Here is a 25,579-nt window from a genome sequence, read left to right on the forward strand (position 1 = left end):
TATACTAGAAATATACCAGAAAACTAGGTTATCTATTCTAGGCATGAAACCAGAGGTTTTCAAACCTTTGGCAGAAATTATTTTTCAAATAAAATCTTATATGAAACCTCAGCACATAAAAGACAGCAAACAGGCTCATCTGGCATTTAAGACTCTTTGTGACCCCATGGACTGTAGCCCACCAGGCTCTTCTGTCCATGGGATTTCCCAGGTCAGAAGACTTTAATGGGCTGCCATTTCCCTTCCAGGGGATCTTCCTGATCCAGCGATCAAATGTGGGTCTCCTGCATGGAAGCCCATTTAAGTTTTCCTTCCTCGGCAAAAAGAGTTTCCAAGTTCACAGAGCCCTGAAAGCACTTCCTTGGGGGAAGGAGGAAGAGGAGGCAGGGTTCTAAGAAACAGTCTGAAAACCAGAGCCTGTACAATGGCACAAGAGAACTACATAAGGTGATATAAATATCCTTACTGGATTGGGAGATATCATACACCTCCAAAACTTAGCTGAAGAGCACTAAGTTGTACACTTACAACAAATGAATTTTATGATACATAAGTTATACCTCAAGAAAGCTCAATAAACTTTAAAATACACTTAGTCCCTCCGCCATTTCTATCTCTACAAGTGACGAGTAAGTACTATATGGCCCTCCCACCAACCATCTACCTGGGTGTTTATTTCCATTCAGGACCACACGATTCCCCAGAGTCAGGGCACAGTCTTCCTAGGCTGTCATCCTCTCAGCTGGGGAGGCCATGCTGTCACCAGTCATGCTTCGACCACACAGCTCTCCCACTTCCCATCCCCCTATTCTATCACTTGGGAGGGGACGGGGCAGGGGTGGGGGTTCGATGTCTTCCTGGCCAGTCTCCACATCTACAGCCTCACCCTCCCTCCATCCTCATTCACTGTCAGGTTAAGCTGCCCAAATTATTCTTGTCACTTTTTCATTCAAACAGCCTTAAGGAATCCTGCCCCAGAGGCCTTAGGAATCTGCCCTGGACTGCTCCATCAACACACTAACCCCCACCCTGTGTCAGGAGACTCACACACTCTCCCTGCGTCTCACTCAGGCCTGAGTACCCTTCTCTCCTCCTGAGCCACCCTCCTCACTTCCTGTTACTGCTGCTGCGCCAGTGAATCAAGGTTCATGTTAAATCTCTCTTCCCCTGTGAAGTTCCTTGACATGTGTGTGCACATGCTATTAACATCTATTTTATATATACATATATGATAAATAACACAAGGGCTTCCCTGGTGGTGCAATGGTAAAGAATCCACCTGCCAATGCAAGAGACGCGGGTTCGATCCCTGGGTCGGGAAGGTCCCCTGGAGAAAGAAATGACAACCCACGCCAGTATTCTTGCCTGGGAAATCCATGGACAGGGGAGCCTGGTAGGCTACAGTCCATGGGATTGCAAAAGAGTTGGACTCAACTCAGCAACTAAACAACAACAAAATATTACATAACACTGAGGCAATGAAATATTATCTCAGCCCTGGAAGTAAGGCATATGACTTCCCTGGTGGCTCAGATGGTAAAGCATCTGACTACAATGTGGGAGACCCAGGTTCGACCCCTGGGTTGGGAAGATCCTCTGGAGAAGGAAATGACAGCTCACTCCAGTACTCTTGCCTGGAGAATCCCATAGACAGAGGAGCATGGTAGGCTACAGTCCATGGGGTTACAAAGAGTCAGACACAACCAAGTGACCTCACTTGGAAAGCACTTTAAAGTCTGTTACATGTACACAGACGTCAAGTAACGACCCTGAAGTAGCACTGCCTCCGCACCACCACAAAGACTCTGGGACAGAAGGGAGCTCACTCCCTTCATTTGGCACACCCCTGGATCCAGGTTACCGCAGGCCCTACACAGCTGGGGTTCCAAAAGTACCTGACGAGCAAAACAAATGGGTCTAGTCTGGAGGCGCCCGAACAGAGGCACTGTGCCTTCTACGTTACACAAGCACGAATCAAGCGTCCGGCCAGCCCATGGTGTGCTCACCCCTCCCAGGATGGCCTTGACCACCTCCTCGCTGCTGGAGACACCCCACAAGATGGTGCAGGCCGCGGCGCCCATCTCTGTGCAGTACTCGGCCTGCTGCAGCAGCTGCTGCTTCGCCTCATTCAGCTGCTGTCGAAGAGCCAGCTTCTCCTGAAACCGAAACAGGATAAAATCAGAGAAATGGACAGCATTCAGCCTCAAAGCATCTCTACTGTGTTCCCCCTTTTGAAGACACTCTTAAAGAAATGAAGACAGGATATAGTAAACAGCTAGCGAATGAAAACTAGCCCAGGGTGAGGCACAAACTCATATCTCTTTAATTGCAGGGGCGAAAAGAACACTCAAAGAACATGCCACTGCATTGGAGTTTATAAATACTGCCAAAGACATGAATTCAACTCCTTCTAAGTCAGATGGGAAACGTGGCATCTCAGGTCCCAGTGGCTATACCCAGGACAGCACCGCCTACAACACTTGAAGAAAGTAACAAGCCAAAACAGAAATCCTCTCATAGAGAAGTATTTCTAATGTAAAAATGCCAGGTGACACAGTCAAGAGCAGGCAGGAAAGATGGGAGCAGAAGAAGGAGAGGAGTGAGAAGGAAGGGCCTCCTGGGCACACTCTGACCCAGCAAGCCAAGCCCAGAGTCACAGGAAGATGGAGCCCAGATTTCTCAGTCTCCCACAGCCCCCGAAGGAACAGCTGACAAGTCAGCCGGGGTTCTTACCAAGGCCGCTGCCCTCCCGATGTCGCCTCTGTCCACACAAGCATTCCTAGAGGTTCACCTTCGGGTGAATCTTGGCTGGTGGGGACGTTCCCACCCCCCAACCATCAGTGCCAGTGTCATTCTCCATGTTTCCTGAGGTTTCCTGACTTCATAAGTGCTAGTCACTCAGTCGTGTCCAACTCTTTGGGACCCCATGGACTGGAGCCCACACCAGGCTCCTCTGTCCTAGGATTCTCCAGGCAGAAATGCTGGAGTGGGTTGCCATGCCCTCTTCCAGGGGATCTTCCCAACCCAGGGATTTAATCCGGGTCTCCCACACTGCAGGTGGATTCTTTACCATCTGAGCCACCACACAGTCATATTTACTTGAGAAAAATGGTCCCTGAGCCTAGGGCACTTGCTAAAACTGCTTTATGTGATTTATTAACTCTGGGTCTTTAATATCTGCCTTCATCAGGACAAAAGCCTGGTTCCTAAATGTGCACTTCAGCCACTCAAGCTGTGGTGACATATGCAAACACTGACTCACAGCCTTTCCTTCAGAATTCCAGCTTTTCTCACAACTGAAGCAGGCTGCACTGTGATTAGTCTGGTTATCTTGGCTCTTCTGTAAGATCAACGAGAACTGTTGGGAATGACTATCAGAACTGTCTTCTGCGGTCACATCTGGCGGGTGCAGGCAGATGTGCCCTGACACAGGACTGTACAAACGGTACAATGATATCAAGAACTCAAAGAAAATAATTCCATTCACACCTTTCACCTAGAACATATCGAGAGCACTTTATCTTGTAATTAATTTATTTTTAATCGGAGGATAGCTGCTTTACAACATTGTGTTGGTTTCTGCCAGACATCAACATGAATCAGCCATAGGCGCACACACGTCCCCTTCCTCCTGAGCCTCCTTCCCACCTCCCACTCCGCCCCACCCCTCTAGGTTGTCACAGAGCACCAGGCTGAGCTCCCTGAGTCACACGGCGAATTCCCACTGGCTATCTATTTTACATGTAGTGAGGTATATGTTTCCACAACTCTCTCCATCTGTCCCACCCTCTCCTTCCCCAACTGTGTCCAAAAGTCTGTTCTCTAAGTCTGGATCTCCACTGCTGCCCTGAAAATAGGCTCATCAGTATCATCTTTCTAGATTCCGTATATATGTGTTACTATACAATATTTATATCGTATACAATACAATACTTTCTCTTTCTGAATTACTTCTCTCTGTATAATAGGCTCTATGTTCCTCCACCTCTTTAGGACTGACTCAAATGTGTTCCTTTTATAGCTGACTAATATTCCACTGTATACATGTACCATAATTTCTGTATCCATTCATCTGGCGATGGACATCTGGGTCACTTCCATGTCCTAACTACTGCAAGTAGTGCTGCAGTGAACACTGGGGTACGTGTGCTTTCTTCAATTATGGTTTCTTCAGGGTATATGCCCAGTAGTGGAACTGCTGGCTCATATGGTAGTTCTATTCCTATTTTGTTAAGGAATCTCCATACTGCTCTCCATAATGGCTGTATCACTTTACATTCCCACCAACAATGCAAGAGGGTGCCCTTTTCTCCATACCCTCTCTCCAGCATTTACTGTTTGTAGATTTTTTTTGATGATGGCCATTCTGATCAGCGTGAGGTGATATCTCATTGTAGTTTTGGTTTGCATTTCTCTAATAATGAACAATGTTGAGATGAAAACACATCTTTTCATGTGCTTATTAGCCATCTGGATATCTTCTTTGGATAAGTCTTTTTAGGTCTTCTGCCCAATTTTTGATTGGGTTGTTTGTTTTTCTGGTATTGAGCTCCATGAGCTGCTTATATATTTTGGAGATTAATCTTGTCAGTTGTTTCACTTGCTATTATTTTCTTCCATTCTGAGGGTTGTCTTTTCATCTTGTTTATAGTTCCCTTTGCCATGCAAAAGCTTTAAGTTTAATTAGGTCCCCTTTGTTTATTTCTGCTTTTTATTTCCACTATTCTAGGAGGTGGGTCATAGAGGATCTTAGTATATATTAGGAACTCATCAAATTTAACAGTTAAAAAAAAAATCCAACTAGAAAATGGGCAAAAGACACGAACAGATATTGTATAGGAGAGAATATATAGACAACAAATAAGCACATGAAAAGATGTTCAGCATTATTAGTGAACAGGGAAATGCAAATTAAAACTACAACACATCTATCAGAACAGCTAGAATAAAAAACAGTGAGAACACCAAATGCTAATCAGGATGTGGAGGAAGTGAATCACTCAGCACGGCTGGTGATGATATGGAAGGGCATGACCACTCTGAGAAACAACTGGGTAATTTCTTACAAAATTGAACATGCACCTACCACGCAACCCAGTAATTGCACTCTTGGGCATTTAGCCCAGAGAAATGGAAACATACATTCACACAAAAACCTACATACAGATGTTCATAATACCTTTATTCATAATACCCCTCCCAAAAAAGGGAAATAACCCAAATGTCCTTAAATGGGGGAATATTTAAACTGTGATATTTGTGAGGTTCATTTCTGATTTTAACTGAACTATATTATCAGTTAATTTTTCTTTAAAGTTTTTCCTGAAATAATATACAATGTTTGCAACAACTTCCCGTTTATTATCAGAAAAGTAGTGACTCTTTCCTAACAGGTTAAAAACTAAATATAGATAACCAAAACTATATTTCATGACTGTAGCCGTGAAAGACGCTTGCTCCTTAGAAGAAAAGCTATGACAAGCCTAGACAGCATATTACAAAGCAGAGGTATTACTTTGCCTACAAAGATCCATCTAGTCAAAGCTATGGTTTTTCCAGCAGTCATGTATGGGTATGAGAGTCGGACAATAAAAAAAGGTTGAGCATCAAAGAATTGATGCCTTCATACTGTGGTGTTGCAGAAGACTCGAGAGTCCCTTGGACTGCAAGGAGATCTAACCACTCAATCCTAAAGGAAGTCAGGCCTGAGTATTCATTGGAAGGACCAATGCTGAGGCTGAAACTAATACTTTGGCCACCTGATGCAAAGAACTAACTCACTGGAAAAGACCCTGATGCTGGGAAAGTTTGAAGGGAGGAGGAGAAGGGGACAACTGAAGATGGGATGGTTGGATGGCATCACCGACTCGATGCCCATGAGTTTGAGCACACTCCGGGAGTTGGTGACGGGCGGGGAAGCCTGGTGTGCTGCAGTCCACGGGGTCACAAAGAGTCGGACACGACTAAGCTACTGAACAACGACAAACCAAAACTAGCAGTCTGAATTTAAGTTAATTTAGTATGAAAGATGCCACCCTAAGAAAACACACTGAGAATGAACCCATAAGTAAGCCACAAACACGCAGCTCCTTGGAGGGAACACAGGGACTCCGCCCACTGTCTGTGACCAGTCCACACACACGGGGAAGCAGGGTCAGGCACTAAAATCTCAGCCAGCAGAGACACGGTGGGAAGCCACAGCTGGCTTTATAACAACAGCACAAGCCTTCCAAAGTCATTCAGAGAGATATCCCCCAACAATTCACTGGCTCTTTCTTCTCAAGTTCAAAGGCTGCCACTGCCAGAACTCTCCCAGCCCGCCTCCTAGATCACATCAAGACCCATCGAGGCTCTTCCATTGACTCCACTGAGTAAACACCTCAACGGGGGGGCAGGAGCCAAGCTTTGCTGGTCCCTGGGACTAAGCTCTGGGGGTGAGCGCACGTCTTTAGAATTCTGAGTCCACACTCTGACCTCTTGTCTTTCCTTACATGCTGGTTTGAGTGACGTTTGCATTCTCCCCATGACTTTTCCCCAGACTGGTGTCTTACCAGCAATGCTCTAATTCAGGATCCAGTCCTGCATTCTTTCCTGGTTCCTCAACTCTAAAATAAGCCTGCAGAGTCTAGCCACACGATCTGTTCAGCCCTGGGCAGAAAAGGCAGCGGCCAGCTCCCTACAGCAGGAAGAGACAAGCCCTGTCACAGAACACTCGCAGGGCCTCCCACCCATGTTAAACAGGAGGGACTATTAAACAGGAAACTTAACTGGAAATAGTTTAACCTAAAATACGCCCACCTTCTAACTAAGGTCAAAGTGTCTGGGCAGAACCATGCTGTGACCTGACGCTACTTCACTGCAGCTGTTTGCCCTTTATTCTGGCACTTTCCCAGGGTGGCTTATTTTTAGCATAACATCTAAAATGCCAACAAAATATGCATTTTTTCCTATGCTTATCAATTTAAGAAACAAGAAATCTAAGATTCTGCCCAATTTAAGCTTCAGCCTTAGCCAAGATGTCCCGGCATTTTAAGGAGTACTGAATCAGGGGATTGCATTGTTTACATTTATCCAATTCCTTCTTGCCTGCAGGTCAACTTCTTTTGGACAATGAAACTTTTAGGTCCAGACAAATTAATCATGCACCCATCTTGGTCTATCATGATCTAAATCGAGTATGACTGAGCTACAATGTCAGCTTTCGATAAGTGACACACACCCTAACAGTTCTGAGACTGAAACTCTTCCCTGATCTTCCCTACCTACTTGATATTAGAGTCTATCAGTCTAGAAGGACGTCATCATTGAGCAGTCAAGGAGAAAAGCTACCAGCGCTCCCAGTTCTTTGACGAAACTTCAGACGCATGGTCCTCTGGCCAAGCGTCTGCGATCTCACATTGTTGGAGCGCTTGCTGTACCCCTGGGAGTTGCAGCTTTCTGTAAGCTTGCTTTGGCTAAATCACAAAAGAAGGCATATGCAGAAATTTCTACAGACATTCCATAAAAGACTTTGCAGCAAGGAGGAAGGCTGCTATCTTTCAGCGTGCAATGTGATTCTGGAATGTAAGGAATGTCTCTGGGTTGAGCTCCACACAAGTTTGTCACTTACCTGTATTCCTTAACTATGAAATTATGTATATCTGGGCTAAGGAATAGTTATTCTTGATAAATAATTAAGCGCTGTGGGGAAAAAATGAAGTCTATACAAAATCCACCAGTTTGGGGAACCCTCCACTTAAGCCACAAACACTCAGAACTCGTCCACACAAGGAGGAGGCGTGAAACAGAGCTGAGCACACAGGCGGTGGGACCTAGCCAGGCTCCCAGCATCTCTCCAGGTTCACAGCGCTTGCTGACCCAGCTGTGCTGCAGAAACCAGTGAGCGGCACGACAGTCACGAACACCTCCCAGCACACAGGCAACAACACGCCCTGGATGCTGTCACCAGTTTCTATTGTACTGTCCAAAAATAAAGACACAATCAAGCTCCAAATTCCAGCAGAAGTGGCCGAACAGCTCTAGCTTTATAGAAGAGGAAATAACTTATTCCATGAAAAGAAAATGTATAGTTTTTAAGAAATGTTATGTCTCCCCAAATACTAAAATGAAATGCAATTGGTTATTTCCAAAATATCAGAAGTGACCTCCTAATTACACGTTTCTATTTATATATCTAACTCTAATTACAAATAATTACTACATGATTTTTTCAGGATTATTATATTATGAATTTTAATGACATGGATTGGTCTTTTAACACAGAAATTAACAGTAAGTGACTATCAAAAGGCACCAAGTAAACAGCCTCCATGTTAAATGGTTGTCAAATCCAAATGATCAACTGTTTTCCAACCCATTCAGAATAAATACATTTAAAAATACAGTGTCTTGAGACGTAAGGGCTAGACTGTGGCCACAAACATGGCGCCAGCGCTTCCCATGGCCTGGTGAGCATCGTACCTTCTTCTCCCTCACGCTGTCTGCTTGCACGGACTCCAGGCGGGCTCTGAAGTGCTCACAGTCCATCCTCAGTTGTTCTAACTCCTGCTCCTTCCTCTCCAGGTCTACAAGAGACACAAGAATACTCAGTATTTCAAGTCACTGATCTCTCCTGACCATGCAATTTGCTTCATTTTCTCTTAGGAAAGCCTGATTTCTTAGGTAGGATTTCTCACATAACCAGTGCTGGGATAACCAACATTCTAACGTCCTGCTTTTTAAGTTTTTGTCACCTTTTCGCCCATAGCAGAAAAGTACCTTCTTTGCTTTTTTAAGACTTCGTTTCACCACCAGACTTACACTGAAGGTTCTAGGAAAGAGTGTTGTTTAAAGAAGTGCAGGCAGGGCTGGGCAGCCCAACCGTCTCGTGGCACACACTCCTATGTGCTCCATAAAAAGCAGAAGGCAGTTCAGCAAGGAGATGGTGCCAGCCGGGCTGATTCACACACTCGTCTCACCCGCTGGCAGACTGGCTCCACGACAACAGCTGCCGCCGTTGTCAATGGAGCAGTGAGGCAACAGCCACAGAGATGAGAAGAAAAAAGGCCACAGTGAGAGGCGGGGAGGAGGGCACGCTTCCTCGCCACCGTACTCGCCCAGATAATGAGTCACATGGCCAACAAAATTCCCAAAAGACATCCATGTTCATGAATCTGAATTCAACCAGATAATCAAGTTTAAATAAAAAATAGTATGCTACAGAAACACTGACATCCAGAAAGCCAAGAAAAAAGGTAACTCAGTCTTCAGTGCCTCCGGTGAACAATCACTGCTCTCTGTTTGCCAGGGCCCAGGGCTGGGGGTGGGGGGCCCGCCTCAGTGGCACACAGCATGGTCATGGCACGCCCACCGACATCTGTGCATAGTCTGGTCAGCAGTAAGAGGCTGCATTTGGGGTTCACCTTTCTTGAATACTGGTTTTAAGTAAAGAAATTTAAATGGCTCATTAGTCTGCTAATTGGTTGCCTATGAAAACAGTCTCTTATTAAAGCGTTTCCCATTTAAAAAACAAAGAAAGCTTTAAGTGCCTTGATCCCAAAGACTAAGATATCACGTTTCAAAGCTAACATATACCAAGACCTGAGTGGACGTGTGCTCAGAGCTACTGGTGTAACTCACTGAAGTAGGAACACTTGATTCTCAGACTTTACAGCACATCCGAATCCCCTGGGAGTGGAAATTGCTCAGTTGTGTCTGACTCTTTGCGACCCCATGGACTGTAGCCCACCAGGCTCTTCTGTCCATAGAATTCTCCAAGTAAGAATACTGGAGTAGGTTGCCATTTCCAGTCACAGAGTCATGGGGTCACAGAGTCAGACACGACTGAGCAACTGACACTTTCATTACATTTTCCAGAGATCCTTTGCCAGAGCAGGAGATTAAAACCTAAAGCTAGATATTCAGTTAATGATTGTGAATCCGCTGGCAAAGCTTCTCTTAAAATGAGTTCCTTAGAAATGGGTGAAGCAGCATAGGACCCCTCTTCTCCTTCATATCAGTTCTCCTTTCTGCCCTTTTAGGATGTATCACACCCAGTATGACTTACACTGGAAATCTTTATTTTGCCCCACTAGTCCTGGCCACCCAAGAAACCAACTATACTGATCAAGTGCTATGCTTTGAAAACTACATATCTGCATTTTGTAACAATGTTAAACGAAAACATAGATAATTATGAGTGAAATGTGAACTGCAAATGGTCACAAACCAAAAAAAATTTTTTTTAACTAAAATAAAATTATTAATAGCATAAAACTTTTTCTTTGCAGTTAACTTTTAATGTTTTCTTCTATTACTAAACTGTATATTCCTCAAACACGGTAAAGAAGACAGGAAATCACACTCCTACAAGTCTTACATGTAAAACTATGGAGGAATTAAGACCACCCAGAAGACTCTTTGCAATAATGTCATAATCTCTCACTCTACAAAACTGCTAATGACCTTACTGTAGGTTAACACAACAAAAGGATGAGGTTAAATGGTCCGACTCGTCCCCACAGTATTCAAAGGCTGTGTCAGGGTTGCCACCCACTCCCAGCTCTCAGGATGAGGCCGCCACCTGGTGGCCAAACTGGAGCACTGCCGCCACCTCCTGACAAAACTCGCTTGTTCAGCTTGGCCCCTAAAACAGGTGGGCATGCATCCTCCTGTGTACTGATAATCCCACATACTTAGAACATGAGCGACATGCCTAGGACATGGCACCTAGTGGCACTGTACAAATATTTGTCACGTAAACGAACTTCACTTCTTTACATAATCTTCTGCTAATCCTTGAAGAGAGAAAAGGCTTGGCTATTTTATGTCTCATCCTTCTATAGTTTTTTTTTTAAAAATCAAAGACAGAAATAATACACTAATACATACAGTGCATTATATGGTCTTCCCTGGTGGCTCAGTGGTAAAGAATTTGCCTGCCAACGCAGGAGACGAGGGTTCAAACCCTGGGTTGGGAAGATCCACTGGAGAAGGAAATGGCAACCCCCTCCAGTATTCTTGCCTGGGAAACCCCACGGACACAGGAGCCTGGCGGGCTACAGTCCACGGGGTTGCAAAGAGTTGGACACGACTTAGAGACTAAACAATGGGACATTATGGTCAAGACATCATCTTACCCAGTCTCAGTATTAGAACAAAAAGAGGCTGCCACCCAACTTAGATGGGATCTCAATGGCTAAGCTTTAACATTCAAAATGAAGGAAGAAAAATCTGTTAACTTTTAACTGAGTAAAAGGATGGCCAAGACAACTGACATATAGAAACAATCTAACTCACAGGCCATTTCAACATCTATTTATCTTTGGAAACTCAGAATTATTCTTTGATAGCTTTAATAACATGAGAATGACTGTCAACTTATTCACAGGAAAGATACAGAGAGGCTACAGTCCACGGGGTTCCAAAGAGTCAGACACCAACTCATCTCATAGTAAGAGTCCATCCTCACCATGAGCCAAGATCTGGATGATGTATTAGTTCCCTAGACCTACCCTAACAAAGCCCACAGACTGGATGGCTTAGACCAGAAATTCACCCTCACGTTGTTCTGGAGGCTGCAGCTCAGAACTGAGGTGTTAGCAGGGACACACTTGCTCTGAAACCTGTGGAGAAGGGATCCTTCCCCGCCTCTCCCATCTGCTGGTGGCCCAGGCCTCCCTGGGTTGTGGCAGCAGAATCCCGCCTGCCTCCCCTGTGCCTGGCCTCCTCGTCTCTTCACATCACCTCCCCTCCGTGTATGCTGGCCTCGGTGTCCAGCTTTCCTCTTTTAATAAGGATACCAGTCACACTGGGCTAGGACTTATTCTAAAGACCTCATTTTAACCTGATCAGCCTGTCAAAATATTTAAGTTGAAAAGTGAAAAAATGAGAATATTCTAGGATTCATTAAAAAGAAAAAAAAACCCTCAGTTAAAGAGTTTAAATGCATTTCTAGCCAAACAACACTTTAATTAGCTGTCCAATTTTTTAAACAAACCAAAAGGAGTAGGGGAGGAGAACTGGAACAAGAATATGGAAGTAGCATTTTTTTTTCTTCTTGCACGGCCAAAAATCTGCTGCTTTTTCTAAAGTAAAGGCCACTGGAGCACTGTTTCCTAAGAACAACATGTGACTAATACGACTCTCTCCTGGGCTGGTGCCGCCACTGTACTTGGCTCTATCTTTTCACATCTCCACACAGGAGATCCTCAGTCTACCTGTGAATTACCAAGGAACAGGATCTGACTTTATCCTGTGTATATTTCCAGGTCACCTAGCGGAGCTTAACAAATACCCAGCATACAATGAATACCTACCTGATTGAATATCAACTTAATTCTATCACAAAAAAACTAAGATCAATCTGGTTGAATTCAAATGAATTCTGATAAAGTGTTTCCCTAAGCAAAGAGTTAGGGACTTTTGCTTTTCATTTATTAGCATAAAGTATGTTAACAACTGGGTAGTCAGGAGTGGTCTGAAAGCAAAGAGGAACTAAAGAGCCTCTTGATGAAGGTGAAAGAGGAGAGTGAAAAAAAGCCAGCTTAAAACTCCTGAACAACATTCAAAAAACTAAGACCATGGCATCCATCACTTCATGGGAAGTAGATGGGGGAAAAGTGGAAACAGTGACAGATTTTATTTTCTTGGGCTCCAAAATCACTGCAGACAGTAACAGCAGCCATGAAATTAAAAGATGCTTGCTCCTTGGAAGAAAAGCTATGACAAACCTAGACAGCATATTAAAAAGCAGAGATATCATTTTGCCAGCAAAGGTCTGTGTAGTCAAAGCTACAAGTAAGACGGTAGGTGTTGCAAGAGGGCATCAGAGGGCACACACACTGAAACCATAATCACAGAAAACTAGCCAATCTGATCACACGGACCACAGCCTCGTCTAACTCACTGAAACTAAGCCATGCCGTGTGGGGCCACCCAAGACAGGCGGGTCATGGTGGAGAGGACTGACAGAATGTGGTCCACTGGAGAAGGGAAAGGCAAACCACTTCAGTATTCTTGCCTTGAGAACCCCATGAACAGTATGAAAAGGCAAAATGATAGGATACTGAAAGGGCAACTCCCCGGGTCTGTAGGTGCCCAATATGCTACTGGACATCAGTGGAGAAATAACCCCAGAAAGAATGAAGGGATGGAGCCAAAGCAAAAACAATACCCAGTTGTGGATGTGACTGCTGATAGAAGCAAAGTCCGATGCTATAAAGAGCAATATTGCATAGGAACCTGGAATGTTAGGTCCATGAATCAAGGCAAATTGGAAGTGGTCAACAAGAGATGGCAAGAATGAATGTCGACATTCTAGGAATCAGTGAACTAAAAAGGACTGGAATGGGTGAATTTGACTCAGATGACCATTATATCTACTACTGCGGGCAGGAATCCCTTAGAAGAAATGGAGTAGCCATCATGGTCAACAAAACAGTCCAAAATGCAGGACTTGGATGCAATCTCAAAAATGACAGAATGATCTCTGTTCATTTACAAAGGCAAACCATTCAATATCATGGTGATCCGAGCCTATGCCCCAACCAGTAACGCTGAAGAAGCTGAAGTTGAATGGTTCCATGAAGACCTACAAGACCTTTTAGAACTAACACCCAAAAAAGATGTTCTTTTCATTACAGGGGACTGGAATGCGAAAGTAGGAAGTCAAGAAACACCTGGAGTAACAGGCAAATTTGGCCTTGGAATACAGAATGAAGCAGGGCGAAGACTAATAGAGTTTTCCCAAGAGAACGCACTGGTCATAACAAACACTCCTTCCAAAAACACAAGAGAAGACTCTACACATGGACATCACCAGATGGTCAATACCGAAATCAGATTGACTATATTCTTTGCAGCCAAAGATGGAGAAGCTCTATACAGTCAGCAAAAACAAGACCAGGAGCTGACTGTGGCTCAGATCATGAACTCCTTATTACCAAATTCAGACTTAAATTGAAGAAAGTGGAGAAAACCACTAGACCATTCAGGTATGACCTAAATCAAATCCTTATGATTATACAGTGGACGTGAGAAATAGATTTAAGGGACTAGATCTGATAGACAGAGTGCCTGATGAACTATGGAATGAGGTTCGTGACATTGTACAGGAGACAGGGATCAAGACCATCCCCATGGAAAAGAAATGCAGAAAACCAAAATGGGTGTCTGAGGAGGCCTTACAAATCGCTGTGAAAAGAAGAGAAGTGAAAAGCAAAGGAGAAAAGGAAAGATATAAGCATCTGAATGCAGAGTTCCAAAGAATACCAAAGAGAGATAAGGAAGCCTTCCTCAGCAATCAATGCAAAGAAATAGAGGAAAACAACAGAATGGGAAAGACTAGAATCTCTTCAAGAAAATTACAGATACCAAGGGAACATTTCATGCAAAGATGGGCTCAATAAAGGACAGAAATGGTCTGGACCTAACAGAAGCAGAAAATATTAAGAGGTGGCAAGAATACACAGAAGAGCTGTACTAATAAGAGCTTCATGACCCAGATAATCATGATGGTGTGATCACTCACCTAGAGCCAGACATCCTGGAATGTGAAGTCAAGTGGGCCTTAGGAAGCATCACTATGAACAAAGCTAGTGGAGGTGATGGAATTCCAGTTGAGCTATTTCAAATACTGAAAGTGCTGCACTCAATATGCCAACAAATTTGGAAAACTCAGCAGTGGCCACAGGACTGTCCAGTTAGAACTGGACATGGAACAACAGACTGGTTCCAAATAGGAAAAGGAGTATATTGTCACCCTGCTTATTTAACTTCTATGCAGAGTACATCATGAGAAACGCTGGGCTGGAAGAAGCACAACCTGGAATCAAGAATGCCAGGAGAAATATCAATAACCTCAGATATGCAGGTGACACCACTCTTATGGCAGAAAGTGAAGAGGAACTAAAAAGCCTCTTGATGAAAGTGAGAGAGTGAAAAAGTTGGCTTAAAGCTCAACATTCAGAAAACGAAGATCATGGCATCTGGTCCCATCACTTCATGGGAAATAGATGGGGAAACAGTGGAAACAGTGGCAGACTTTATTTTGGGGGGGCTCCAAAATCACTGCAGATGGTGACTGCAGCCATGAAATTAAAAGACACTTACTCCTTGGAAGGAAAGTTATGACCAACCTAGATAGCATATTCAAAAGCAGAGACATTCCTTTGCCAACAAAGGTCCGTCTAGTCAAAGCTATGGTATTTCCAGTGGTCATGTATGGATGTGAGAGTTGGACTGTGAAGAAAGCTGAGCACCGAAGAATTGATGCTTTTGAATTGTGGTGTTGGAGAAGACTCTTGAGAGTCCGTTGGACTGCAAGGAGATCCAACCACTCCATCCTAAAGGAGATCAGTCCTGGGTGTTCATTAGAAGGACTGATGCTGAAGCTGAAACTCTAATACTTTGGCCACCTCAGGCGAAGAACTGACTCACTGGAAAAGACCCTGATGCTGGGAGGGACTGGGGGCAGGAGGGGAAGGGGACGACAGAGGATGAGATGGCTGGATGGCATCACCAACTCAACAGACATGAGTTTGAGTGAACTCCGGGAGTTGGGATGGACAGGGAGGCCTGGTGTGCTGCGATTCATGGGGTTGCAAAGAATCGGACATGACTGAGCGACTGAACTGAACTGATGGTTTCTCCAGTAGTCATATACAGATGTGACAATTGGACCATAAGTAAAGCTGATTGCTGAAGAATGAATGCTTTCAAATTGTGGTGCTAGAAAAGACTCTTGAGAGTCCCTTGGACAGCAAGCATATCAAACCAGCCAACCCTAAAGGAAATCAACCCTGAATATTCATTGGAAGGACTGATGCAGAGGCCACCTGATACGAAACTGGAGAAGACCCTGATGCTGGGAAAGAGTAAGGGCAGGAGGAGAAAGGGGGCAACAGAGGATGAGATGGTTGGATGGCATCACCAACTCAATGGGCAAGAATGTGAGCAAGCTCTGGGAGATAGTGGAGGACAAGGGAGCCTAGCATGCTGCCGTCCCTGGGGTTGCAGAGTCAGACATAACTGTGCAACTGAACAACTACATGTCTCTACCACTTCCACCTTGGCTAGCTATCTGCTCCTCAGCCCATAAGCCCCTAACAGTCAATTTTCTTCTTTTCCATCCCATGTATTCTGGACAGTCCCCATATGCCCTTCAGATCTCTCCAACCTGCTCTGGCCCAACAGGTAAGAGGCTTGAAGTCAACGTCCATAGCAACCAGCCTCCCTTGCTAATGGATTCCTGTTGAATTTGGAAAGTGGGCCTCCCCCAGGCAATGAGAACAGGAGGCAGGTTGGGACATCTGCTTCCCCACCACATGGCCCCTGCCAGGTTCAAGCAGCTGAGGCTTTGGCTGTGCTGAGCACCCAGCGTCCTGCCAACCTGCCTGCTCTCTGGGAAGCCATAGCGCCCCACTCCTCCAGGTCTTGGGCCTTTGCTTCCCAACTGCTGGTTCCCCAAACCTGGCTGCCTTGGTCTGTCCTCACAATACTCTGTTTACGTCTTCTGTTTCCCGCAAGGACTTGGACTTGATACCTTCTGCTAATACTTCATCTGGACCACAATAAAGGAAAGTGTTGGTCAATCGGTCATGTCCAACTCTTTACAACCCCATGGACTGTAGGTCACCAGGTGCCTCTGTCTATGGGATTCTCCAGCCAAGAATACTGGAGTGGGTTACCGTCGCCTTCTCCAGAGGATCTTCCCAACCCAGGGACTGAACCCAGGACTCCCACATTGCAGGCAAGTTCTTTACCAGCTGAGCCATCAGGGAAGCTAATAATACACTTCTGATCAAATTAAATCTCTTTTGGGGTGATTCCCCTACTGATCTAGTGGTTAAGAGTCTGCCTTCCAATGCAACAGACTTGGGTTTGATCTCAGGTCAGGGAACGAGGACCCCACATGCTGTGGGGCAGCTTCTGAGCCTTGCACTGGAGCCCCCAGGACACAACGAGAGAAGCTGGCACACTGCACCTGGAGAAGCCCACGTGCCACAGTGAAGACCCAGCACAGCCAGACAGAAAGCAGTGACAAGTCATCACACCTCTAACAAGACATCTCTTCTCGGCACTCACTCTTTAATGATTATCCTATGCTCTAACGATTCTCTCTGCAGTTTATACTTTTTTGGGCTAGAATAATTCTACTCTGAGCAGAAACACAGGTCCCCCCTCTCATTCATATCAAACTCCTGGGAAATTAATCTCAAAACAACCCCATAAATGCTTTAGAAATCATGGAGTGCAGTGCTTTCCAAACCCCACTGCTAAGAACCCAAGCACCTCAGGAATGCTTATGGTTCTGTAAACATTTAATTAGTATTTCCTTTTTATATGTTTTTACAATGTTTTATTTGGAAATAATTTCAAACTTACAAAATGTTGCATGGATTAAAATAATACAAGGAATATCCATGTACCCATTACACAGACTTACCTACAGTTAACATTTCACCACATTCACTCATCATTTGGACCATACACAAGCACATACACACTATATTTTTCAGCCAGTTTAGGGTAAGTTACATTAGCATGGTTCTTAACTTCTGAATACTTGGGGAATATTTTCCAATAGGGATACTGTCTAAGATACCCAATATAAACAGTTGTCAACTTCAGACAAATTAATACCTTTATCTAATCTACCATGAACATTAGAATTTTGTCATTTGACCTAAGACTGCCCTTTATAGCATTTTTTTCCTTCAAGGTATAGCATCGAGTCTAGCTTCAGGTATTGCATTTAATTGTCATGTATCTTTAGAATGTCTCCATAGCCTGTATTTTCTGTATGACATCCCAATATATTTGTAACAATTAAAAAATCATAACAACATACATGGAAGAACTTCCATTTCCAGCTAGCATAGTGACTGAACAGATCAATCTTCCTCCAAGAACAAGAAGGAAGTCGAATCTGAACAAACCACAAAAAGCTGTTTCAAAGTATCTGAGTCATCACACCACACAGGCCTTGAGAGCCAGGACCCTCCAGAGGAGAGGGAGTGCACTGAAGGAGCAAGCCCAGCTTTCCAGCCGCTCTTCCCCAGGCACCTGCACACTCAGAAGCAGCACAGGCAGAAGCAGCAAGGCCAGGAAGAGCTTCTCGCCAGGCAGAGGCAATTGAGCACAGAGCTGTGAGACAGCTGAGACCGCACAGGCACTCAGTAGCATGTAAGGGGTAGAGCGGCTACAGAGGAAGGCTGGGGGGGGGGGGGGGGGGGTGGGGGTGGTGGTGGTGTTGGAGAGGGTGAGGGGCTGGGGCGGGGAGGGGTTGGAGAGAGCCCAGGAGGCCACATAGAGCTATCAGCAGTCTCATGGCACTGGAGAGATCAGAACTGAAGATCAGGGCCTCCTGGACGGAAGGACTCTGAGAAACGACTCAAGCTCTCAGATAGATCCCCTAGAAGAACCAAAACCCTAAGAGGGAGAAAGAACTAGAAACAGGCCAGCTCAAACCAAGACCGAAACCAGCAGTGAACCAGCTCAACCCGACGGTTACAGTGATCTACTCGGACTCCATCCTGAGAGAAGCCAGGGGGGAAAATCCTTACTGGAGAAAAATATCACTTTCCAGAGCCTCGACACACTCCATTTTTAAAAAATCCATTAATCAATAATAATAATAAAAATTACCAGGACTACCAAGAGGAAAAATAGACAATATAAGCAGATCAACAGGTGATCCAGAGAGTAGATTTATCAGACTCAAACTCTGAAATAACTGTGATCAGTATGCTCCAGAAACAAGCAACAAGAGAGTTTTATTAGGGAGCTAGAGTAAAAACATCACCAAGTAGAAAATCAATACAAAAAACTAAGAAATACTAACATCTAAAAATAATTTTAAAATAAACCGTAAAACTAATAAAGAACTGAGACTCAGACCCGTACGTACATAAATAGCCACCGTGACAAAAGACACTAGCACAGGAGGGAAAAACTGTCTTTCCGATAAATGGCACTGGGTCAGTTTGGCACAGATGGCTGGTGGGTATTTGCAACACAAACCCAGACAGCACAAATGATACACCATCACCCCCATCACAGCAAGTGCTACTGTACTGTGCTCACAGAGGCAAGGAGCTGCTGTACAGATTTTAAATGATACAGAATAATTTTTTCCACTGCTAAAAAAACTATAGTCAAATAACTCTTCAGTATATCATGGCTGCACTCCTTTGTTGTCACTGCTGAGAGTCAATGTACAAATCAAGTTGGTTCACAGTGCTGACATTTAAACATACTTATTTAAACAAGGAAGTCTGTAAAGTTAAAACTAATGTTGCAAATTTTAAACTGTCAGCAGTGAGACGGCAGTTTATGTCTGGGGTCAACATGTAAAATTCAATGATTCGGATGACTCTGACAGACCACCACTAAGGCGGCAAGTTGTCCTCAGAGTGTACTGTTTAGCATCTCAAGTGCAATATAACGCATTTGGAGAGTGTTTTCTATAAGACAATGGAAGTTTCAACAGGCTGAGTGGCCTTTCCATCATCTCTCTCTAAAATGAACAGGTCAACTAGGAAAGACAAGAAATTAGACTTTGTGACTTAATTGAGAAACACAGTATCTGATTCCAAGCTTCAAGATCAGTTTAATTGAAAACCATCCTGATGTTGCAAAGTGAGTTGTTTAAAAGCTTTCTCATTTGCAACTCACCTCTGGGATTTGTCTTTTTCTTGCTACTTAACAACCAAAATTAAAAGTGAAACTGGAGAGAATTTCCTGGCAGTCCAGTGGCAAGGACTCTGAGCTTTCACTCACCAGGAACCACAATCCCACAAGCTGCACAGTGCGATTAAAAAAAAAAAAACCAGCATGAAAATAGAAATAGGACATTGAGTACTACAACTGTCTTCCAAAATCTCTAATAGTACACTTTTGTTTTCATCAAAAACCTTCATTGTACCCACCGATTTTAAAAATAAGTGATATGAAACTGAATTTTTCAAATAATTATGCACAAAATACACCCTCCATTTATTTTACAGGTTGAACAACCATATACTACACAAACTTTTATTTAAACAAAAAAAAGGAGGCCTATCCCAGTTTAAAACAAACTGTTGACACACATTGATGTGGTAGTAACTCCTTCAGCGCTGGAAGAATAAGCCCAGGAGGGATGGAGAGAAGGGGTAAGCTCACTTCCACTGTGCACAGCTGACCTTGAGCAACGCGGGAGTCAGAAGGGCTGACCCTGCCCCACCCTCAGCGCGACTCTGCAGCCAGCCGCCACACCCGCGGTGAGGACTGTGAAGCCCCGCAGTCATCATGTGGACGGCCAGGACCCCTCCACCTGAGGGAGGGCGTCCTAGGCACGCCTAGGTCAAGCACGTGCCAAAGAGGATGCCACTTTCAACCTCGACACCTGCAGCGAGGTGAGCGCTGCCACCCTCGTTGTAGACGTTCACGAGCAGCAGCTTGCAGAGGACTCCGTCCTCGGATTCCTCCCGCTGCACTTGGCCCCCAGCTACTCTCGGACCAACCACTTCCCCTCACATCCTGTCACAAGGCAGAGTCCATACCCTCACGTAAAGTTGAGACCTTCCTTGACGAGCAGTCTACGTTAATTCTCCATCTGCCAACCAAGTCCTCAACATGTCCTACACTCAGATACAAAATCATTCCCCTGAAAATGTCCTTTTGATCACTATTTAGATGTCATTTCCATGTGCTCATTTCCAACTGCCTCTCCTTTCAAACTTAATCCATCATTTTGTCTTCTATAAACTGCTCACATATCTGACATCTGCACTACCCCAACCTCTATTCCACCTGTCAAGCAGGAAAAGGAGCGTACCTCATATCCAACCCTGCTCACTCCCATTTGTGACTTTCATACATGCCACATCCTAGCCTAAAAAGTCTTCCCCTTTTCCTTCTAATGTTGCCTCTGCCCTCGATGCTCATCTGTTCCCTAAAGATTCTCAGGCAATACCCTTGCAGGATTATTCCAGCCTCTACCAGCTACCTGCCCAGTTTCCCCCAGGAAACTAAGCTCCTATGCGAAAGGCAGACCTGACACCCATCACACCCTCCTAAGTCCCCTGGCTGGCCTGTGCAGCCTGAGCCCATCAAAGCATCCAACACCCACGTCTGTTCTCTGAAGAAACCTGCCCTGAAGTCAGGTGTGTGGCTTCCCCCTCCTTCTTCCCTGCCGGCACCCATTCCTATCTTCACATTGCCCTTGTCACTGGTTAAGATGGGAGGCACACCCTGGACCACAGGCCAGGGAGACGGGGGATAAGCGCATGCTACACAGCTCCTGCTGCTGCCCTGCGATCCTTGGACAGGCTCTGAGGGACCTGTTCTCAGAGCTCCAACTCATGTGATTCCTCAAGGAATCAGCCAGAATCAGAGAATAAACGAACTTACAGTGTAAGAGGGGGCTAAAACCATACTGTCTGATGGAAAAGTACAGGATATTATGAGAGCACCTAACAGGAAGACAGATAACGGTTAGGCAGTTAGATAAGAAGTGAGTCTGGGTAGGAGGTTAAGTCCAATAACACAAAGCCTTTCAAGCTGTGGTACAGTGTTAAGGTTTAAGGTGGGAGAGATTTTGGGTAGGGGTTTGTTTTTTTGGTCTTTATCTGAAGAGCAAGGAGAAGCCACCGATAACTAATGTAAGAAGGGGAATGACAAAATAGAACTGAATTGTCAAAAACCAATCAGGCTACAGTATTCAGAGTGGACTGGCGAGTGGCAATGAGTGACTGCTATCGGGAAGCAGCGATTCAGGCAAAATGACAGGGGCCTGGCCATGGGTGGTGGCAGTGACAGTGGAGGCAGCTGAGGAATTCTTGATGCATCCATGAGGAGAAAGGTACAAGACTCACCGGGAGACAGGGAGCGAGTAGAAGGGGAGTGAAGAGTGAGAAGAGAGGTGGGCAACAAGGAAGATCCCAGGTCTCTGGATGGCAGTGCCCTGGGGAGGCTGGGAAAGTCCAGTGTCCGGGGGGTGGGGGAGGGATAGCATGCGTCAGATGTGAGAAAGTAACACTGCCTCACTCTGAGAAAGTGAAAATCTGTCCTGCAATCTGCTGGGCTTGGAGAACAGACACAGAAAGCTGGCTGCCAAGTTAACAGGAAACAATATTTCTACCAAGGACACACTGCGAGAGGAAACTGTCATGATGACCCCTCCTTCAGTGGCTGCTGGTTTGTTTTATCCCGTAAAACCCCGGACTACCAGAACTTCTGCTGTTTGGACTTATACTGGTGAGGAGGAAGAAACACACGCACTTGCCTGTGGGATGGCAGTTGCTATGACAGGGAGCCCGGCCTGAACAGCCAGCTGGCTGCAGGGCTTCAAATAAAAGGTTCCTAGACCTCATGTTCTTCTATCTACATTTTGCAGTTTCCAAGGAAACAGGACTTGGTGCCACTGTGGTGAGACCCGATGCTGACCCCTTCACACACAGCCCTACTCCATGTGGAGCCCATGAGCACACAGCCTCGCCCACATGCTATCTACACTCCGCCCCATCCCAAATCCTAGAGCAACACTTGTCTCTTCCTCTGGTGGCAGGATGCCCACAGTTCCTCTGCTGCAGTGAGTGGTCCTCCTCACTGCAACCAGCCAGTAACCTGACCTCGTCAGAACACAGGTCCTTCCTAGGGCTACAGGCCGATCACACTAAGACAAACACTTAGAATCTGAAGTGAATGTGAAACAAGTAAGAAGAAATGCCAAGTAGGAGTCAGAAACAGGACCCTGACCCTGGAGAAGAGGTGAGGCTAGAGGAAAGCCTAGGAGCCACTGGCATCAAGACAGCAACTGAAGCTACCAATGTGCAGACTGCCCTTGGAGAGGCCACGCGATAAGGGCAGAAGAGCCTGAGCGCTTCCCCTAGCTGGACAGCTGCTGCAGAGGAGGACGAACCCGCAGAGCAGACTGAGAAGACCGATGGGAAAGGGGGTGATGACACAGCTGGGGAGGCCAAGGGCTGTGAGGCAAGACCTCCTAAAGTCTGCCTGTGATCACGTCACCACAAATGCAGTTATGGACCTCACTTTTGTAGTCACTAGTTTGATTTTGACAGAGGATTAATCTCCAAATGCTAACCAGCTCATGAGAAGTTCCTGATGGGTTTTCCAGAATGCCAGTGTGTTAATCTGCAGTGAGAAGTATACCTACCCAGCAGGCTAACATCCTCAGCTGCTCATCAGCACTCTCCTTCCCTAAAGACACAGGCACACAAGATGACTGACTGCTCTTCTGAGGCTGCTGAACGCAGGTGAGGTCGACAGTGACCTGGAGCTATGGTAACCAGTGATGGGGGCATACCTGGCAATGTCCCAGGGGAAAACAAAGAAGCCCTGCTGTGGACTTTATGGAAAGGACTAGTTACAAAAGGATGAGCAGGGGCCAGAGACCCAACAAGGATGGTAAGGCACCTGGGACTGGCAGCAGCCCTCCAGCTGAAAGGAGGAGAGGGGACAGTGTTCCTACAGCCTGGTGAGAGCTGGAAATGTGGAGGAGGCCCCTGGGCACGGGTCACAGCTGTGGAGGGAGCATGAGGAAACACCCCCAACTCCTCCTGCCCATGGCTTCCTTCTCTCAATGAGTCCTCACTGGCAACCAGCAAGGAGGAGGCACCCAATCTGCAGGAGCCCGCCTCACAGAGCACACCACAGGCCAGGGAGGGTGCATCTGAAGACTCCTAAGGGAGAATAAACAGGCAGGATAATAAACAGGAGAGAGACCATATCTCTACAGACACACCTGAATCCATGTAAGGTTACTAAATGGCAAGCTCCTTTTACAAAAAAGGATCCTTTGCATAAGAGGATCTTGTATAAGATTGTATGTATTTATACAAGAAAGGACTTAATTTTTAGAACAGAGCTCTTAAATAATAAAAGTATAAAATACTTCTGCCAAAGATAAAAGGTAAAGAGCTGGGAACAGATACTCAGAAAGTTGGCAACCCTTCCTCCAACAGGAACCTACACAAAGCCAAGTTACTCATTTGTGGGCCCCTCCCCTTCTTATGTCTTATCTGACTTTTCCAAAGGTAATTACAAAGTCTGTAACAGTATCTTAAAGTTTATTTACAATCACTTCCCAGTTATTTACATAAGGAAAACCTGCTGAAACACACTGCTGTCACCATCAGTGACTGCTGAAGATGAAGTATGACTCACTTTTTTCTACAATCTTTAATTTCTGGAAGGTTTCCAGTACTTCCCCATTTAGTATTCTGGGTAAGAAGTCCCGTATTTGCATCACTTCAGTTGTCAGTCGTTCCAGGTCCTTCTTTCTGACTTTAACAAATTCTTCTTTAGTTCCCATGTGCTAGAAAAACAAGCAGATCTCAAGATCACAGGTCTCCTCAGATGACTAAAACCAGCAGCCCAACTCAGCTTGCTTCCTTTTCTTTATAAGGCCTCGTGTGCTCAAAACAGTTTCAAAGCTCGTCTTTACCTAATGTACTGTTTTCTATGTATATTACATCCAGATAGCTCAAGCCCCAGCCTTCACACTGTAAGCTAGTTTTTTTAAAGTGCAAACAAGGCCCTATTCCAGAACGCCAAAGAAATCGCGGGCAACTTTTTCTTAACGCTCCAGCAGGAAGCTATCAGGCGAGAAAGGCATCGGAGTGAATGCGTACTGGGTGCGCCAGGCCCTTTGCGGGCCGCCCTGCTCCTTACCGACCACAACCCTGGGAAACCGGGAAACAGAGAAGCCAGGTGAGTCTCGGGAATCCCAGGACTGGGGACACAACCTGGATCTGAACTCGACAGCTAGGCACCCCTGAGGCTGACAAGTCCAACGCAGCCAGGGCCTCGCGGGCGGCCAGGCCCGGCCTGTCCCGGGGGGTCACAGGAGCACGCCCACCGCCCCCTGCGCGGCCCCCTGGACCCGCACACCCGAGAATTTGGGAGAATTTTCCAAGGCAGGGGTTGCCGCCTCCCATCCCCTACCCAAGGCATGCTGTCTGCGGACGACGCCCAGGGCCCTCCCGAACACACTGGACGGCACCCAGGAGCGGTGTGGGGGAGTGGAGGGCGACAGCTAGAGCTCACAGGCCGAGACCTGGATGCCCACACTAACCCGACAGGCCTCCTCAGCGCCGCCAGCCTCGTTCATGACTGCCGCGGCCTTCGCTCCTGCGCCTGTGTGGCGGCGCGCCCTCTGACCCTCACGCCAGAAAGCGCGGGAACGCGTCCACACCAAGAGTCAGGTACGGAGAGCCGCGAGGCTCAGGCCACGCAGTTTTCGAAGCATTCTCGGCTGAAAGACCCAGAATGGGTCGGCGGGATCCCGCGTTGGCTCTTCTGGCTTAACCAGACTCGTAAACTTTGTTAACTGCAAAGTACAAGGACAGTGAGACCCTCGCGTAAGTGTCCGGTGAAATAAATCGAATAAGGCCCTTCCTGTTCGGCAAGGGATGTCAGACCAAGGGGTGACAGGTTCAAAGGAACCAGCAGCCGGCCGCCTGGCTCCCGCACTCAGCTCCCAGCTCCATGAGCAAAGGCCAAAGCTTTCTGACAACAGACTGCTCGGGAGGTCTGCCCTCGATAGGGAGACTTAGTCCAGTCCGCTGGTACGTAACTGAAACGGCTACCGTAA

At 45.9% G+C, this 25,579-nt stretch overlaps 1 protein-coding gene across 2 annotated transcripts in view; it reads right to left on the bottom strand.

Annotated features, from left to right (window-relative positions):
• The window catches only part of HSF2BP (heat shock transcription factor 2 binding protein), an 85,034-nt gene that overhangs the window by 58,881 nt on the left and 574 nt on the right, over positions 1 to 25,579 (bottom strand). For both annotated transcript variants that reach the window (XM_068981051.1, XM_068981059.1), the window contains exons 2-5: positions 25,061 to 25,315; positions 24,151 to 24,301; positions 8,461 to 8,564; positions 2,007 to 2,156 (exon numbers count right to left, since the gene is read on the bottom strand). In XM_068981051.1, the coding sequence (XP_068837152.1) occupies positions 2,007 to 2,156; positions 8,461 to 8,564; positions 24,151 to 24,301; positions 25,061 to 25,096 (441 nt within the window). In that variant the 5' untranslated portion in view covers positions 25,097 to 25,315. The remainder of the gene's footprint in view (positions 1 to 2,006; positions 2,157 to 8,460; positions 8,565 to 24,150; positions 24,302 to 25,060; positions 25,316 to 25,579) is intronic.

This window comes from Capricornis sumatraensis, chromosome 1 (assembly GCF_032405125.1).
Source record: "Capricornis sumatraensis isolate serow.1 chromosome 1, serow.2, whole genome shotgun sequence".
NCBI lineage: Eukaryota > Metazoa > Chordata > Mammalia > Artiodactyla > Bovidae > Capricornis > Capricornis sumatraensis.